Source organism: Aphelocoma coerulescens, chromosome 1 (assembly GCF_041296385.1).
Source record: "Aphelocoma coerulescens isolate FSJ_1873_10779 chromosome 1, UR_Acoe_1.0, whole genome shotgun sequence".
Classification (NCBI taxonomy): domain Eukaryota; kingdom Metazoa; phylum Chordata; class Aves; order Passeriformes; family Corvidae; genus Aphelocoma; species Aphelocoma coerulescens.
In genome coordinates this window covers 6824451-6843660 of record NC_091013.1, presented here as the reverse complement: position 1 = coordinate 6843660, position 19210 = coordinate 6824451, and the positions used below count along the sequence as shown (strand labels likewise).

The 19210-nt window shown below is 43.9% G+C and overlaps 1 protein-coding gene across 1 annotated transcript in view; it reads left to right on the top strand.

Annotated features, from left to right (window-relative positions):
- Positions 1–2493: 2493 nt before the first annotated feature.
- Positions 2494–19210, top strand: part of LOC138115947 (amine oxidase [flavin-containing] A-like) — a 34738-nt gene continuing 18021 nt past the window's right edge. The window contains exons 1-3 of the mRNA XM_069025190.1: positions 2494–2617; positions 13351–13445; positions 14734–14871. Of these exons, the coding sequence (XP_068881291.1) occupies positions 2572–2617; positions 13351–13445; positions 14734–14871 (279 nt within the window). The 5' untranslated portion in view covers positions 2494–2571. The remainder of the gene's footprint in view (positions 2618–13350; positions 13446–14733; positions 14872–19210) is intronic.

The window sequence follows — 19210 nt, the reverse complement described above, 5'->3', positions numbered from 1 at the left end:
TAACAGGTTTCAAATCTCTTTTTGAAATCCATTTTGAAAATGGTCATCACATTTAGAAGAGGAGGATCACACTCAGTATGACATATCACCTTCTTCCTTCCCTACTTCTTGCATTTTCAGCAAGTCCATTGGGTTTGTCCTGTTGTTCTCAAACAAGGTTTCTGGGTTGTTTTTTTTTCCCGAAATCCTAGATGTCTGCAAGCCTGAGTTGAGAGAGAAATATTCTGAGGGCTCTTATTGTATCCTACAGATGCCAAGGACTAGGCAGTTACACAGCTCTGACAGGCATCGCTACTTCTGGAATCTGTCAAAGCCCGAGGTAACCCTTGGTAACCCCTCAGGAATTTTCTCAGTCTTTACTAAGAGGGTTGAGCCAACAATTTGTACAATTCACACTTTGATATCATCTCTCATCATTAGAGCTGCTCTAGGTAGAGCCTCCATCGCCCTTTAACAAGACTGTTACGGCTCCTTTTAGCACTGGAGGTTTGTTGGCAGGATCGTCTATCAGCAAGTTATCTAGATGCACACAAGTTTCCTGCTATCACAAAGGATGTTTTTGTTGTTTTCCTCCAAACTTGGCTTCTGAATTATGAGGGAGGTGCCCCTGGGTGAAGCTTTTTATTTGTCAGATTTCCTGTGACCTGCCCACTGGAGCCAGCAGAGCTGTGGGAGTGGGTGTCCTTATCTCTCCCAAGAAACAAAGACTTTTTTTCCCCGTTAAGCACAGAGGGGGTGTTGTCACACTGCGTTTTCTGTTTCAGAATCCATACCACTCTCACAGCCTCGGTCTGCTCCTGTTTTGCTCCCTTTACCCTGGCATGGAGCAGCAGCAGTCCCAGTGATAATGAGCTTCTGTGTCAGCAGATGATCTCCCAGAGCAGCAGGGATCTGTTGTTCTGCCTTGCTGCAGTGTCTGGCACTTCTGTGTCTGCAGCTATTGCAACACACTTACTCAGCTCCACACTTACACTTTGTAAGGTGCCTGTCCTTACTGGTGAAGAAGATCCATCATTCTGTCTCTCACACTGTTGCTTAGTGACTTATAGATGTTTCTGCATTCAGTCACTGCTGCCATAGAGCCACAGAATGGTTTGGGTTGGAAGGGACCTTTAAAGCTCAGCCAGTCCACTTGCCCTGCAATGAGCAGGGACATTTTCAACTGGACCACATTGCTCGGAGCAACCTGACCTTGAGTGTTTCCAGGGATGTGTCATCCATTACCTCTCTGGGTAGCCTGTTTCACCACCCTCACTGTAAAAAATTCTTCCTTATATCAAACATAAATCGTGTCTCTTTTAGTTTAAAACCACCACTCCTTTTCTTATTGTAACAGGCCCTGCTAGAAAGTCAGTCCTCATGTTTCTTATAGCTCCCCTTTAAATACTGGAAGGCCTCAATAAGGTCTCTGCACAGGCTTCTCTTCTCCAGGCTGAACAACCAGAGCTCTTTCAGACATTCCTTGTCAGAGAGGTGCTCCAAATATTTTTGTAACCCTCCTCTGGACTCAATCCAACAGGTCTACATGCCACTCATTTGGCACAATTAACACAAACCAAAGTTGTATTTTCCCTATAGAAGAGAAAACCAACTCATTTCCAAGAACACCAGCTAAAAAGTATTGCAGTCTCATTGGATTCATTGGTCGTACCCAGGCATGGAATATGATTGCAGAATTGGGCAACTGTCAGAACTTATACCAATATTTAACATGGAACACTGTTAGGATTTCCAGTAATTGTGTGAATTGTAAAGGTCTCCTGTGCTTACTTGGAAGGGGATGGACAGACTCTCTGTTTTTTCCACTCACTTCACAAAGATGACATTTACACTTTGGCAATAAAACCAAGCTTTACGAGCTGTAAAACGCATGGCAAGAAATGTCACAACCAGCACTCCAGAGCAGTAGTAGTAGCTAAGTATGAACAGAATTTTGAAAACTAATTACTGTTTCAGGCATTGTCTTTGGGAACATCCATCCCTGGAAAGCTTAACCCTTTGTTCCCTGGCTCATGGATCCAGTACGACTTGATTCTAGTAGGAGGTGAGGCTTGCAGGCTGCCATAACCTCTGGCTCCACGGATCTCCTGCTCTCCCGCAGTCACTGCGAGTCACTAGCACGGGGTTAAGCGAGCGCTGGCTGGTCCCTACGACGCATCCCGCAGCGGGCACGCTGCCACCCGCCCGCCTCCATCCCTCTGGCGTGGTGCGGCACGGAGCCGGCACCGACCGGCGCCCCCGGGATGCGGCATTCCCGGTGCTCCCGAGCATCCCCCGCCCCGTCGGGCCGCACCGCCCGGGCGTGGCCAGGTGAGGCCCCGCCCCGGACAGCGCCCATTGGTGGAAGCGCAGAGAGGCCGCGCCCAGGGGCGGGGCCGGGGCGGGGCCGGGGCCGGGGCCGGGGCGGGGCCGGGGCGGGGCCGGGGCGGGGCCGGGGCGGGGCCGGGGCGGGGCCGGGGCGGGGCCGGGGCGGGGCCGGGGCGGGCGGGACGGCGCTGTCCGAGCGCGGGGCCGGGACGGAGCCGCGGCGGTGGCCGGAGGAGCCCGCACAGGGACAGCGCGGACAGCGCCATGGCACAGAAATACGACGTGGTCGTGATCGGGGGCGGCATCTCAGGTGGGTCAGGGGGTGAACGACGCGGCCTCCGCGCACCCGCCGGCCTCCCCCGGGGCATCCCCGGGAGCGCTCCCGGAGCCCGTCCTGCGACAGCGGGGCCGGGCGGTGGCGCGGGGGTGGCGATGGACAAGCGCAGTGTCGGGGCTCCGGGGGCTTCAGGTGCGCTCGGGGAAGGAAAGGGAAAATGATCCGCGTCGCTGTGTTAGGGACAATTGCTGCTCCCTGCGCTGGTTGGTACTTGGTGCTCGTCGGGAGGGGGGCTGGAGGAAAAGTGACTTGGCGGTGCCCGCAGGTGCGGGACGAGGCAGGGATACGGGGATACGGGCTGGGGTTGGTGCATGCCGAGAAAGATGGTGTTGTGACGTGGTTTTTTTAGGTTGCTCATGCAGTGGTGGCAGTTGTTTTGTTTGGAAAAATGCTGCAGAATAAACATCTGGGAATATCTGTGGGTTAGGTTCTGTTGCAGGGAGAAGCGCTGTACTAGAGGCAGCCCAATTCCCCAGGTGCCATGGGCTCCTCACACTTTACTAGGCAACACTTCCCAAAATACTCGTCAGATCTACTTTGACACCAGCAATTGCATCATGGCCCCTCATCCTAATGCTTAAAAAAACCCCATTAATTAATTATTTTTATGTTACCTAAGATGAGAATGTTGCTGCATTGGAGAAGATTAGTGTTTAGGTTGTCCATCAGGTCAGTGCTGTGCTGGCAGCTTTGGCCAGGTCTCAGTTTTCAGGCAGTCCTTACTTCACTAATGATTCAGAGAAGGTGAGTTTTGCGACTGTGTGACTTCAGTGATATTACAGCCATTATTGGTGTGGGTAAAATTAGGTTTTATTAGTATTGTGAAGGAGTCAGAGGCTTTCCTTTGGTTAATCTGCGGTGAATTAAGGTGTGAAACAGCAAATTGTTACCATAATTACATTATTTCATTTGCTAAAAGAACAGCAATTGTTTAAATAATTAATTGTGAATATGTAATTATGCAAATAATCTGTAGTAAGTATCACCAAACAGAAAGGAAGAGTCTGGACCTAGATTTCCTTGCTTTTTAGTTTTACCAGATGCCTGGTAATTTTTCTGCTAGCAGGAGACATTTGGTCTTCATCCTTAGGGTTCCTGTACACAGTGTCCTTAGGGAATTACCACCTGTTCTGTGTGCTGCTGATGGCAACATCCTCTTTATATGTTTTTTAGAGCCTTGAGAAGCTCTTGTTCCCTTCAGGGTGCCTTGCTCCTCCAGGTCCCCAGCCTGTTGCAGTGTTTCAGAAAATGCTTTAACTGTTTCTACGTGGTACCTTGCCTCACTAGTACAAAAACACTAAGTCACTTTGTAACACCTACACCTTGGACCAACACCTGGTGTGGGGATTTGTCACGATCCGCTAATGCAAGCGGGGGTCGTGATGGTTCGTTTATAGATCTCAGAGTGTAAAAAGGACACAAGAAATTTCAGTTTAAATCAAAACAGTGCACCTTTATTAAGTGCCCACAACACAGTAATGCAATAGAAGAGAGAAAGGGAGAGAGAGAGAGAGACAAAGTAGGGAGGAAGAAAAAGAGGGGGGGGGGGGCAATAGCTACCAACGGATGAGACGAAGTCCTCGTGGTCTTCCGCCAATAGATTCGTCTTCTTTCCGTGGGGGAGATCTCTCCGACTTGGTTATTTCAGAGAGTCCCTTTATAGTCCTTTTCAGAAGCGAGGGGCAACTGGCCAAGAGGTTGGGAAATTTACAGCCATTGTTGTGGAGTCTGTTGCTTTGGGAAACAGGTACAGGACAGACGCACAAGACCGGTGTGCAGGACAGGCGTGCAGGGCAGGTTGTTCCTTTCCGCTTCGGCGCAGTCCTTCCCGCCTGGGCAGCAAGAACGGCGCAGTCCATTGCGACCTGCACTAATTTTCCTCAGGAATGCATACCAGTTCCCAGCGGGCACACCCCTAGGCAACACTCGGCAGACATCCCACCTCAGCAGGGCCAGGACTCCTGTGCTCAGTCTCTGTTCTCGGCGATGATCGTGAGGCAGATGAGGGATCTTTGGACCGTCTCTTACAGGATTGAAATGGAGCCAAACAGAAAATATCATGGTGCTCACAGTCCCTGAAAATTTGTCAGTGCATGAGGAAGACGAATAAACATGTCACAGTACTCCTGGGGTACAGGAACATTTTTCATGCCAATGGAAACCCCATGTCAGTGGTGTTTGCCTGTTGGGAATTAGAACAAGCTTCGTTTTAAGAAAGCAGCCTTTGAAAAACAGACAATAAATGCCTTATTTGGTAATTAATCCATCTTTATGCTGCCATTCATAGCTGGGGATTAAACTCTGATCAGCCTCTGGTGTGTTTTGCTTTTCTCACAGCTTCTCTTTCACTACCATTCCTGTACCAATATGCCTACACCTCACTTCTGTAAGAGGCTAGACAGTGCTGCTTACTGGTCTTAAAAAAAAAAAAAAAGTAATCTGTATCTAGAGTTCTGCTTCTGGTGGAATACATAGTAAATCATGTTCCCCTATGGACAGGATTTCCCCTCAACATCTCTCTGACTCCAATCTTGACTTGCTGTTTCTATCTGTGAAATTGAGTTTGCAGTTGACTTATCTGGTGAGATTACTCTCCTTCTAGTGTATTTTAAATACTCACTCCCTGGTGCTTGCAAGAAAGGATAGGAGACTCTGGAATAAACTAGTTCTTTACTAGAAATACATGAAATGTGTATGAGGTATAAGCAAGGTGCTTGTTCCCTTAAGTGTGAGCTTCCCAGCAGTGATGCTGTGGCTTTTAAAAATATTTGTCCATTATTTGTGAAATGAAGCTCAGATCCTGACAGGCAGCTCTGGAGTTACCTATTCCTCAAAGCAAAGCATGGTCCTGAGAGCCAGTTTCTGACCAATATTCTACTCATTCATGCTCGTGGCCTCTGCATGCACACCACAATGTGGTCATTCCAAGGACACAGGATCCACTCTGCCTGTAGGGAACTGCAGCCTAGGGATGGAGGGAGCTTCTGCAAAGAGTGCTTCACAGGGGAGAAGCTTTTGGAAGAAGAGCTCTGCTTGGGTGGCTTCTGCCTTCGAGATTTTCCTGCTGTACCCCATGGAATCGCACTCAAACTGTCCAGGATGCCTCAGCAAGTGCTTTTGGTCCTCTACAGAGAGGGAGCTGCAGAGGTTGGGATAGATTCCTCTTTTCACCTGGGCTTGCATGTTAAAAATGTGGATTGTGGCCAGTAAAAGCCCCAGGCACACGTTTGTGTCACTCTTAATAGATAACATCCCCTGTAATACAGTTAATATTAATTACAGCATTTTATACCCAAGCATATTAAATAAGCTGATGCCTGAAGTAACACTTTCCCCATACCCACAGGGAGTTTTTATTTATATAGTTTGAATATTGCTCCCATTTTTTATTTATAGGGTTTTCTACTGAACTGAAGAGTGGTGTTTTGGATTGATTTTGACTTGGTTGATTTTACTTGTGTGTTTGTTGAAACCCAGCAAGCTGATGGCACAAAATGTTATAGGGAGGTCCTGGATGCTCGGTCACTCCTCAGGCACTGCTCATTAACAACTGGACAGCATTAAGTGCTCAGAGGGTTTTGACAGAACCCTCAGATATTTCAGCTTGTCAGATCTGGAGAATGACTGCTGTAATTTCTCAAAACTTTCTAACTGACCTCACTGGGGCATATTTTCACATGGATAACAAAATGAGCTATGTTGACTCAAAAGTTATCTCCCTGCCAAATTTCAAGTTGCTGCTAGAACTTCCAAAATAGGAATAAAAAAAAAAGGCATGAGCTTTCAAAATCAAAGAATATTTTTTCCCTAGACATTTAGAAATAAACAGTCAATTTTGACCAAGATTTTCCAGCAGAAAAGAATCACAAAATAACACACCCTGAAAAACACACCCTGAAAATTCAAGCTTAAGTAGTTCCAAATTTGGAAAGGAAAAAAAAGAATGTAAGCAAAATACCTTAGCGTTTTTCATGGGAGTATATTCACGTGCCAGCCTCACCTTGCATGGAAGCCAAGTTTATCAGAAAATGGGACGGAGTATTAATAGTGTTTGTCTACATAATGCAAACCAGAGAGGCAGCAGATATGGAGAAGTATGTCCAGAAACAGGGAAGTCCAAAAAACCTTGTATACAAATATCTTGGAAAAAATTTCAGCACATTGTGTTACAAGTACAAAACACAAGGGAAAAGCAGACGTAATTGAATCTTACACTTAAGATCATAATTTGCTGACACAGATAGTTCTTATTTCCACATAGAAAGATGTTTGTTCTTGTCTAGAAACAAGGAGATTGCGTGGTTTGCAAAATCAAAGCTGAGATTTGCCAGCCATGTGTAGGAAACAGCACTGTTTTCTGCTTTACTTACAGAGGAGTCCAAGGGCCACAAATTGTAGGAAAAGCTGGGATGTAAAAATAGTAGTGATTAGTCTTTATATAGAAGTAAAACATATGATATATTATTAAGACTTTTTTTTTTTTTCCCTCTCTGATGAAAAGCACTCTGTGTTGGCATCTCCAGCTCCACAGTGTGATCGACAACCTCACCCCTCGAGCTACCTACGCCTTGGCTTGGGGCTCTGAGTGAAAGACTGAAAAATGAGGAAATGCAGATTTTCCCTGCTTGCCATCCTGGCAGCACAACTTCTGTTGTATACTGCCCTGTTTGTTTTGACAGCACGCCAAGCTGCTGGTGGGTGGTGGTGTCAGATAAACTGTCAAACACACAGTGTAAGATAGAATCAGTCTGACCTGTGTAAATCTGGAGTAGTTTGCAATAAATTTTTGTTTTCCTACTGTTACTTCTGTATTTACCTAGGATTTGACCTATAGGAATGTGATATTTGCATCATAAAATGTATTCTCTGTTTATCTCTTTGCATTTGCCCTGTGCTGGGTTCCATCTACCTGGTTCCTTCCTTCCTTCTGGATCCAACCAGAAAGCTGATAGTCGGTGGTAATATTGTCATTTAGTACCAGAGATTCCTAAGGACCATTTTTGGGGATGCAGAAATAAATAGCAATGTTTCACAGAGCTCTGGGCTCTCCATGCACTGCTAGCAAGCTGACTGTCATTTTGACAAAAATTTACAGCAAAACTGCCAGAACCCCGCACAAAGTGTAATGGATGCTTTATACAGTGATTGCAAGTAAGCAGAAGTACCAATTTCCATTTGCCTCCTTCTTCATATTGTGTTCTGCTGTTTTGCTGCTGAAGTCTTATGAGTGTTATTTGCCTCAAGAAGCAAGAGAAATAAATAGCCAAGTAGTTGGGACAGATCCCTAAAAATATCCTAACATAACGAAACCTGGCATGGGACAGGCATTATGTCTTTCCTGGGAATACCCGTGCTGATGTTGTTGGTGTCTGCAGTGATGACATTGATCATAATTTAGCACCAACGTTTTTTCACATACTTTTTTAGTTGAAGGTCACCATTTAGGTAACAGGAATTTCTTCTGCACAACACTGACTAAAAGAATTGTCAACAGTCATCAAATGTGTGTATTTACCTTGGATACTTCCATTACTAGGTGGTTTCAAACTGTCATCATTTTAACTGCTCATTTTAGTATGTAATGGGAGGGAAGATGCTGCATTTCCAACCCTGTGCTTATACTTTTTCTGCCTTTGTTTTGGGGGAGGGCACTACTTTGCAGAAGGAATGTTTGCTGCAAGAAGCTGTGGACATGAAAATTCCAGTGGGTGTGTGCGGAGGAGTGGATTCAACATTGGGATAGAATTCCCTCTTCCTGCCCACTGTATTTCTGTTAACATTGTCCATGAGAAACTGTCTTTGTGCCCCTCAGAACAAGGCTTGCATCTATAGAAAGCATTTAGACAGTGGTGCCATTGAGACCAGTAAGTGGTTGGTCTCATTTAGACTATGTATTCTGTAATATAAAATATTTATTATCTTTTGGTTAAGATCTTTGCTGAATCAAGTGGATTTTTTTCTTTTCCTTGAAGGGAAAAAAAGCCCTGATGAAAAATAAATATATTACATTTACGTGAAAATGGCAAAATGCATAAACTCAATCTCTCCCAGTACCAGGTATTCTGCAGGAAGGGATGTGAAATAAAGTATGGCAAGATAAAACACAGTTTCTGACAAGCAGAAAATTAGTGATGTTATGGTATTAGGCAACATTGAAGTAGAAATAAATGTAGACTTGTGATCCACACTGTGCATTCTTGCTGTTTTGTGTGAATTTAGGATGCTGTTACTGAATTAATAGCATTGTTGGTTTGGTTTTTTTAATGTTTTCAGTGGCAATTTAAAATCTTGAAATCTTTAGTCTGTGAAAGGAAACAGTTCTTTAATTCTCAGCTTTCTGTGTGTTGTTGCCCATTAGTGGCTTCTCTGGTCAATCTGATGTAACTGAGCACAATTTTAACTGTATTTTAAAACTCAAATGCTATAATGTACACAAAAATTCCGATGAAAGGGTAATCCAGGTTGCAGAAGAAGAATAAAGAGGTGAGGAAGGGAGATTTTCCCTATGGTCATGGCAGAAATGTTTTGCATCTCTCATTGACAGGTTCATTTTACTTGCCAAAGGGATTTCTAGCTGGAAAAATGAGAGCTGATTCTAAGGTGGTCGTTGCCAGGTTTAATTACTCAGTTGTGCTTAGAAAAAGTTAGGTTTTCCATCAGTGAAACAGTAAAAATAATCTCAGCATTAGAATGCCATTACATTGGAACTTTAATAATGAAATATTGCCCATTCTGTTATTTTACTGACGTGCATTAGAATAATGAGCAAAATAAGTCTTGAAGTTATTTCCCCACTTAAGATCAGAAAAATTTAGGGATTTTGCAGGAAGATTTTTCCCCATTTCCTCAATTAAAGCCTGCTAGAACACTACAGTAATGAGTTAATCATCTTTCTCACAATGTAGCTGTCCCATGCCATGTACAGTAGGGTGGATTAGCATGGATTTTATGAAGGAATGTTGTGGACTTACAGAGCCTAGATTTTGAAAACTCTATACTGTTGGTATAGAATCACTAGCACGTTCCCAATAAAGTAACTTTTTAAAAACTGTGCCATAGAACTCAAAGCTGCTCATAAGCCCTGTATCAACCCCAGAAGTGAGGAAACTTGGAATTATTCTCATAAATCTACCCTTGTAAATACTTCCCTACAAAATGGAGAATCATTTTCCACATTACAGGACTCCTCTGGGATTCAAGGTCGCGTCTCTTAAGTCCCACTGTTGTTCACTGCCTGTGGAGTTGAACTTTTCTTTCCTATGAGGTAGAGATGGGCTTTTTTTAATTACAAAACTCAGTATTGTTCAGCATCCTTATGTTTCAGTCATGGAGTGTGTCTTGTAGTCTGCAGACTGGCATCAATTCACCTTAGTTTCTTTTAATTTTTTTAATTTTTTTTTTTTACTGTATATCCAGTGTTTTGATGAACTTCAAAATGCTTTGCTTGTGGTAGGATTATGACAGTTTTCTGGTATGAAAGCAGCCGTGGTCGGATCTGTAGCAGCAGCAATTCTGAGTCCTTAATAGCACTGCAAAATCAATAGGAACAGAGCTTTCCTGCATGGTGTCTTCAGAGAAGGGGAGGTGCTTGTGAGATTTCCATAGAAACCTTTGTGGAGGATGTCTCACCTTGTTTGTTCTCATTTAACAATAAGTGAATTTCTACAGCCAGATACTGCCAATGAGGCATGGTTTTGGCAGGCTCCTTCCATCTTGCTGAGGCAAGTAGTGTATTTCTAATTCATGGAATTAGGGGGATATCTGGAAGGAGTGTGGCCAGTGATTTGGGGTGGTTTCCAGCTTTATCTCAAGGCTACACTCAGAGGAGGTGGAGGCGGCACAGCCACAGGCTCAGCTGTGACAGGAGTGTCTGCACTCCAGCCACACCAACAGACCCTGGAGTGTTTTAATTGCCTGGTCTGAGCACTGAGCCCAGTGCTCCATTTGGCCTGGAACAGTGTGCCTGTAAGGAATGGTTTGGGTTGGAAGGGACATTAAAGCTCATCTCGTTCCACCCCCTGCCACGGGCAGGGACACCTCCCACTAGACCAGGTTGCTCAAAGCCCCAACCAACCTGGGCTTGAACACCCAAGGATAGGACATCCACAACTTCCCTGCTCCTTGGCACTTCCTGAAGTTCATGATGTCCTCTGGGATGGAGATGTTGTAGAGGAAGTGAGAGGATAGCTCCATGCAGCCTGAGGGGAGCTGAGCAGGCAGGGATGAGGCAAAGAGCAGGAAAGGAGAAGGTCTCATTCCTTCCTCTCTCATTCTCATCCCATCAATCAAATGGTCACTCTCTGGTGTCCAGTCCTGTCCACAATACTGGAACAGCAACAAAAGTCTTGAAAATTCAAGTTATGGAGAAGATGAAAGGTAAATATGCAGTCAGTCTAGAGGTTAATTGTGTATAAATGAGGCTTCATGACCTGTGGGGTGCTTCAGCCAAACCTGTGGAAGCACCTGGACCTGGTGCACTTCAGTCTCACCAGGATGGAGCTAAAGAGGTGGGTCCAGCAGGCAGCTGCACAGAGATGCTCTGTGTGGGTGTTGTTCCTAGTCCTCTGTTTTGAAAGAAAATAGTTTCCATGCTTTGAGCAAATAAATGTGTAGGAATAATCTTAAATCAACATGTTTTATATTGGTTTTACTTGTGAGTCATGCCCTCTCCCGGTTCCCAGTAAGGCATTGCTGTCCCAGTGTATTTCTTGCTCTCTCCCAGTCTGTGAAACCCCAAAGCCTTTTTCCTTTTTTGGACCAGTGACTAAGGTGACCCTTGTGTTAACAATAATGAAACTTAACCTGTAATTCTGCAGTACAAGTACAGTTTAACAGGAAAACAGGTTAGAGAACCTCGGCCACATTACAACACGTTCTTCATCTCTTAACGTCCCTTCTTTATTGGGATATATCCCATAATTAAGCTATAATCCAGTAGTAGGCTTAACTTCCAACTCAGTCCAATGAAACCATTATTCTTCATATAACTTCCTATAACTGTGGTGGTGATAGAGCTGTTGTATTCAGCATGAAATTATGGTCTTAGGCACCAAAGATTTGCATTTAATTTTTTTTTCATGCCTAGGCTTTACTTTTTGTGGCTCCATGTTCAATTTTTTCAAGGCATGTATATCTACAGTAAACTTTCTTACAAAAGAATTACCCACTCATGCCTGAGTGTCCAATGGTATTTATACAGAATAGAGAATTCAGTCTTTTATTTTATGCATGTAGGATATCCACTATTTTGTGACAAAACCTGCTGTATATTTTGAAATCTCATTTTTCTGCATAGAAAAAATTATGTATTTGTAACAAAATATTGCAGTTTGTCTTTTCAGCATCATAGATTTGTGTCTTCTATGTTTATGTTGGGGAGGAAGAGAGCACCATCACTTAATGGATTAAAGAATTAGCTAGAAAAAATTGTTTCTTGAGTTTCATGGCGGAAAAAAATTATTAGATAATAATAATTTATTAGAAATAAATTAGATCAATTTATAAGACATCCACTCCACTGAAAAATGGCTTGCAATTAAAAAAATTACAATATTAAATAGATGGAAGAACTAAGTATACTTCTGCTCCAGCAGCAATCTTAAGAATATGGTGCAAGGATGTAAAGTTATTTTTAATGACTATGAAAATTATATATATAATTTCTGCCTATGTAAGACATTTGAACTTCCTCAGCTCTAGTGACCAGTGAATGGTGTTCCCCATTAAAAGGTTATAGCACAGAAGTTTATGGTCAATTCTGTATCGTCCTTAGAGTAAAGGAGTACATTTAACTCTTCCCAGAATGATTCCTCTCCCCTGGTCTTTTCAGACATACTTTGTTTGTAGGCTCACAAACAGTTGATTTTAATCACATTTCAGGATAGTGTAATAAACACGAGGGTAATGTTGTTACCGCTGCCTGCGGGGTATCTTGGAAGTTCTGATCAATAAGGCTGCCTTTCGTGTACTTAAGGAGGGGAAACAACTCCAAAGAAACAATGCTTCAGTGCCAAATTGGCCTGCAGGGCAGTGGGATAATCTGATTTCACCAACTCATGATTGCTTTTTACAATTTCAGCTCACATCTGTCAAGAGCAAAGAGGTCTCCTGTCCTATTGAATTTTCAGTTGTCTCTGGTGGCTCCATCGCAAAGTCCCATAATTAGATGATTTTTGCTGAGACCATAATTCCTTTTATAAAGTATCTACATACAGCCTGTTTGATTGTCATGGTCAGACTCCCTTGCTGAAAATGAATCCTGACAGTGAGGCAGACTTTCCTTCTGCATGTGAATGAGGACAAGGGACAGCAGTGGAGCAGAGAGTTTGATGTGTGACATTATTGATGTCACTGTAGTGCTGCAAGTCCCCTAAGCTGGGTGCTGCCTTTCCACAGGCTGCACAAATGAAGAGTAAGATGTGTGTCTGTCTCTTAATAATTGAGGTTTTTCCAGTTTTAAAAGGCCAAAATGCAGCCCAAGGAGGAAACTTCACTCTGTGAATGCTGTGAGTGATTATGCCATGCAACTAAGCAGCAGCCACATGATTTCTGTGGGGAGATACCATGAAAAATTCCTAACTTCTCTCAGGGATTTTTGAGAACAGTCTATTGAAATCTCTGACCTTGAAGCTTTGGTTCAGTTTTTAACCATTAATGTGGCTGATTGCTGCCACTTGCTTTAACTCACTTTCTCTTTTTTTTGGTAGGTTTGTCAGCTGCCAAATTGCTGTCTGAGGCTGGGGTCAGCGTGGTGGTCCTTGAGGCCCGGGACAGAGTTGGAGGAAGGACATTCACCATCAGGGTAAGTGCTTCATGAGATGTGGACTCTCCTTTGTGCTGGTCTAGGATGTGACAAATGTCACTCCTGTTGTTTTGAGCCAGGCAACTACAGCTTCAACTCAGTCCCTCAGAAGCTGACAGAACAGCTTACCCGAAAGTCATCAGTCAGCATGAGTTCACCAAGAGGAATTCATGCTTGGCCAACCTGACAGCCTTCTAAGGTGCAATGACTGGCTTGGTAGATGAGGGAAAAATGAATATTGTCTACCTAGACTTCAGTAATTCAACAGTGTGTTGAAAACCATCATCTGGGACCATGAGTGTCACAGCATTTCCCCTCTCTTTCCCATCTCCCTTTGCATACTGTAACAGGCATGATAACTTAGAGCCCTGTATGAAGCAGCCTGAGCAGGACCAGACATGATTATGGCTCAGACATATGTTTTAAAATGTCTTAAAATTATCTGAAATAACACTCCTGCTTCTAAAAACGAGCTGCATCTCGATTGCCATTAGAAAAAAAATGAAAGAAATGAAGAGTCACTTGTGGCACAGGGTAATGTAGCCCAGACATTACCTCTGCTTCCCATCCTGGAAGTCAGGGAGGTGTAAATTAAGTCAGGTGCCATTGCTGGAGAGCCAGAGATAAACTGTGGTGTTCCAGCAGAAATCATTGTGTGTGAAACATGGAGCATAAACACCATCCTTCTGTGACACTGAGAATGCCAGGCTTAAAATACCCACTATAAACAGTGTTAAAAAGAGTTACTGTCTTGGGACATCAGCCTGCTGTAATAGTGTGCATCCCTGAGGCCTTCTGCTTCCTTCCCACCTCCCAAGTCAGTGTGGTGCTGGTCTGAGGGGTGCATTGAGCACCTTGCATGGCAGGCATGGCTGGGGGTCACTGCCCAGAGAGCAGCAGGCTGGAGCCAAGGAGTGCAGTGCTGGAAAGGAGATTAATCTCCTGGTAAACTGCAGTGCAGTGCTCAGCACCTGCAGCATTAAGTCTGAGCAGGTATCTAGGAGAGCAAACAAGCCTGGGTGCTGGAGATGGTTTCAGCTGCAGAAATGTTTTGCAATGACAAGAAAAGTAATGTGAATTTCTTGAACATCTCCAGGGGTGGTGACTCCACCACCTCCCCGGGCAGCCCATTCCAATGCTTGACAGCCTTTTCCATTAACAAATTCCTCCTGAATATCATACACATACATTCCATAGACATTCAGTATGGAATAATTCTTTCTGCTTCTAGATGTTTGTACTGAGGAGCTTCCTGCACAGCTTCTGATTCCTGCATTCTCTTTGACAGAATGATAAAGTGAATTATGTAGATGTTGGTGGATCATATGTGGGACCTACCCAAAACCGGATTCTCCGACTGGCAAAAGAGCTGGGTGTGGAGACCTATAAAGTACATGTCGAGGGCCATATGTTCCATCATAAGGGGGTAAGTATTGCCTTTCCATGCTGTACCCAAAGGTAGCACTGAAGTTTGGAAATTACTGACAGTCATCAAGAGGGTTTCATTTAAAACTCATCCTTAGTAATCCAGAAAGCACCTGCTTGAAGTGTTGTTATTCTGTTTTAACTCACTGGGAGTGGGACAAATGGTTCTTAATTCCTTTCTAAGTGTTCAGGAAATGTAACTGACAGCAGCTAAAAAATCTGGGATGCATTTGGCACATTGTCTTTGAACATACCCTCCAAAGAAGTTTTGCCTCAAATTCAGGAAGTACTTGTTCTGAAATAAAAGCCAAATTTAAATTTAAAAAGTAATAGTATTGATGGATAGTATTGACTAATGATACTGGACAACAGTGTCACAGAACTAGCCTGGGAGTAGGATAATATATTTGCCCTGTGTAACTAGATTTACATGAGATCTCTCCCTGTCCTGTAGTGTAGGATTTATCTTACTTCCAAATGGATGTCTGGAAGTTAATCTTTTAACCTGGGACTCTGAGGTGCCCTCTCTAGCTAATGGTGACACACAAGCCCTTCCCAAGAGTCACCAGAAGTTTCACCTCTGAGAAGTGGGGCAGCAGGAGTCCAGGTGGCCACTCTTGAGCAGGTACTGGTGTGGCTAAAGTGAAACTGTCTTCAGAGCAGATTTCCAGCCCTTGTCCCAGATCTTTAGCCCACTCATTTTTTCGCACAGGTCCTACTACTGCCAAAACCAGTGCAGGGTGAGAGCAGCAGGGAGAAGGACAAAGAAAGGGCTAAGATTCATAGGTATGAGATGTGACTGTCTGTATCTATAACTCAAACTATTTTACTTTGCAAAGACCATCACTTCCATTTTTTTTTTTTTTTTAAATATTCTTTAGATCTGGTACTTAACAGACTCTGGTAGAACCAGACTTGAAGCCTATATGAGTCAGAGTTGACATACTTGATGAAGGCAAGCCAGCCTATGTGATGGATCCTTAATTGGTTTCATTTCTATTACCTTCCCACTTTTTCTCCTAAGAATTAGAATCTCCTAAGAATGTTCCCACTGCAGAGTTCTACCATCTGGTTCTGCAAGCACTCCTTATTGGGCAGATTGATGCCATGCTCATAAAATAGGCATGTCTTAAATAATTGCACAGCCACTCTATAATACTAAAAAAGTTATTTGTCACCTCCTCATGCAAAATTGATGTAATGCTACAGCAAGAGGGATGGGCTGGTTTGTACCAGCAGAATGTTTGTCCCACTCTAATTTAAGCTCAGGCATGAATCTCTCAGCATCCTAAAAGGCACTTATCTTCTTTATGTTAAATAAAAGGCTATAATGGGTTACATTACTTTGAGCCCTTAATCCATTTTGACACCAAAGCTGCAGCTTTTTATTGTCCCACGTTGCATTATGCACATCCCTGCTAATGACCATGTAATTTTGGAAGTTTTCTTTGAAGTGGAAGCATGTTTCTAAGCAAGAGGCAGCATTATGGGCTATTCAGCTGCATCACAGGCTGTGGATCAGTTCTGGATTTGTCATCGTGGTCCTGCTGAGCTAATCAGGGTCCCAAGGGACCTGTAGTTGTTGGACCAGGGTGACAGCAAAGGGGCTTTAAGGTCTCCCAGATTAAAGCACTGGATGAATAGTAATGATGCTTTTCTTCATGTAGGTCTCAATTCTCTCACATTCTCTTCCCACTCTTTGAATTGTAGCTTTTTCTTCCTTTTTTTTTTCCCCTAAGGTTTTGTACTTCTCCTTTCTTTTCCCTTGAGACATTGTGCAGTCACTGTACCTTTTGATTTAGGGATGTGTTGTTGAACCCTCTCTTACATCCCACTTCTAGAGGAAGCTTATTGAACTCCATCTGTGCAGTCCTGGCTATTGGCTGGGCTGGTCAGTGTGCAGGGCTCTTTTACCTGCCTCTCTTTTACCTGCCTGCTGCACACTGTTCCCAGGCTGGAGGGTGAGGTGCAAGTAGGGGTTCGTGCTCTCCCAGCTGTAGATGCACTCCTTGTATTCATTAAAGATGCTCCAGGAACATAAGCACTTGTGGTATTTCCTAAATGACAGAAAATGTTAGCAAGGACATTATTTGATATTAAAGGATCATATCCACCAAAAATTAAATATTAATCTGAAAGATGGATGTTTTTAGCTTCTTGGGCTAATACACTATCAGCCATGGGCCAGCTGCTGCCTTTCAGGTTTGAAAGGTCTGACTAAAACTTCTCCCCTTGTGTCTCAGCTGTTGTTGCTGTCAGCTGGTGGCTGTCCAGGAATGTGTAGCCAGGGCCAGACAGGAAGGTCTTCTCCCAAGAGCTTTCTCCAAAGTCTGCAGTGTTATGTGGTTTTGTCAGAGGTGAGAGGAAGTGTTTTGAGCAGTGACTAAGCACAGCTTTAGATGTGTTTGTGACAGTACTACTCTGTATGTAATATCCAGCACCCTTGCATTACGAGATTTTTGGTCTTTTGTTTGCCATAACAATCGGTTCAGTTTGGCTTTTTCTGAAGATTTCCAGGATACTGCTTTGATTGAGTTAGGAGAAAGTGGGAAAATGGTTTATCCGAGCAGCGGATGCAGCCAAGGGAAAGTGAAAATCCCCAGAGGGATTTAATGAGCTTCTTTTCTCTGACAGGAATTTTTCCCATATGCATGTGGAAAAATTCCATGTACTGCAAGCTTTGATAACCAAGTTTTTTCATTGGTGCAGGTTTCCTTTGTAGTTACAGTTTATTTGAGAATCCAAATATGTAACTATTGTTTATCTTTTTTTGTTTGTTTGTTCTCTCTTTCCCATCAGTTAGCATGGTAACATGGACTCCTTTGGTGTCAATTGAGAATTTTTTTGGCATCCTGTCCTTGTAAATCTGTAACTTGAAACTGTAGTGTTTATTATGAGCCCCAGACTTTCTTTCCAGCTAAATTTCTCTGTGGCTACTGTCCCGTAGTTCAGTAAGAATGCTTTTGAACTGAGAAAGGGCAGATGTGCTGGAGTTCTCCCTTCTCTGAGCTGGCAGACAGCTTTTTGTTTTTACAGAGCTCCATGAAGCTCTGTGCTGTTTTCACCCTTTTAGTAGAAGACCCTAGAAAGTAAAGGCTTTGGGCCTTGGTGTGGTATTAGCCTTCTCACATAAACTCCACTCCTCCAATATCTGGCAGCAGCACACAGCCCCAGGATATATCATATTACTTAATAAGGAATTATGACTTTCAGAGCGAGGGAACACTTGACAAAATATGAGCATTTCTATACAATGCTTTACATTTGCCATCTAGTCTTTTCTTTTCTCCATCCTGCCTTAAGATTAAGAGCTCAGGGTGCAGCAGGTGGGTCTGTGACTAAGACTCTGCACATCACGATAAACTTGCTGTTCAGACACAGGAGTCAGACAGTCCCAGGCACTGCAGTGCTCCCAGGGCTAGGCCTGCTGGAGGTGGTGATCAGGGAAGGACACTCATCCAAGGGATCACACCACGGGGAGCTGCTGCTCTGTGTGTGCTGTGCACAGCCCCAGGCAATAACAACCCCTGCTCTGGGGCATGGGGGAGGCTCCCCCTGTGCTTCCTGATGTGTGCCCTGTCCCTGGCACAGCAGGCAGGAGACAGACTTGCCTTTCTCAAGATTGGCAAAATCGTCTTCTCCTCTGGCACAATGTGAAACTTGGGGTGGTGTCACGGCTTGAGGTTAATTCCTGTAGTTTTGGCATAGCCCTGAGCAGGGAAGGGACCTTGCAGAGATCATTTCTCACTGCCTTCTTTCTAACCACTGAAGGATGGTGCTTGAGGATCTTGTTTTCTTTGGATTGGTGTGGGGTAACTAATGCAAGCAGGCAGCAGAACTCAGATCTGAGGTCTGCAGGAAACCACTCGACACACCAGGAAATGAGAAAAAGTGTTGGATAAACTCTGTGGGTCAGTCAAGCAGCCCTGTGTTAGCATGGGAACGAAGCCAGTAGGTTATTTGCCTTTCAGTTAAGAAAACAGTAATTCTGAAAAGAATACGTCCAGAACACTATAAACTTGTTTAAAAATGGAATATTGCAAGACCTTGCCTGTTTGCAGTGAGCTCCTCTGTGAAACATGCAGCCAGAGCTCCTCTGCCTAGCAGGGAGACAATATTAAAACCAAATTAATAACTCACCCAGCCCCAGCTCACTCGGGCTAGATTTACTCCCTGCCATGGAGATACTTGTGCCAGACAGAAAGCTGGAGAACTGATGTGTCTCAGGCTGTTGGCCTCACTCTCCCTGGTGGGAAATGGGAATTTCTTTCCTGGAATTTGCTGGAGTTGGGCTTTCCTCTGACCCCATGTCAGATAGGTACAGCCCTGCCACACAAGGG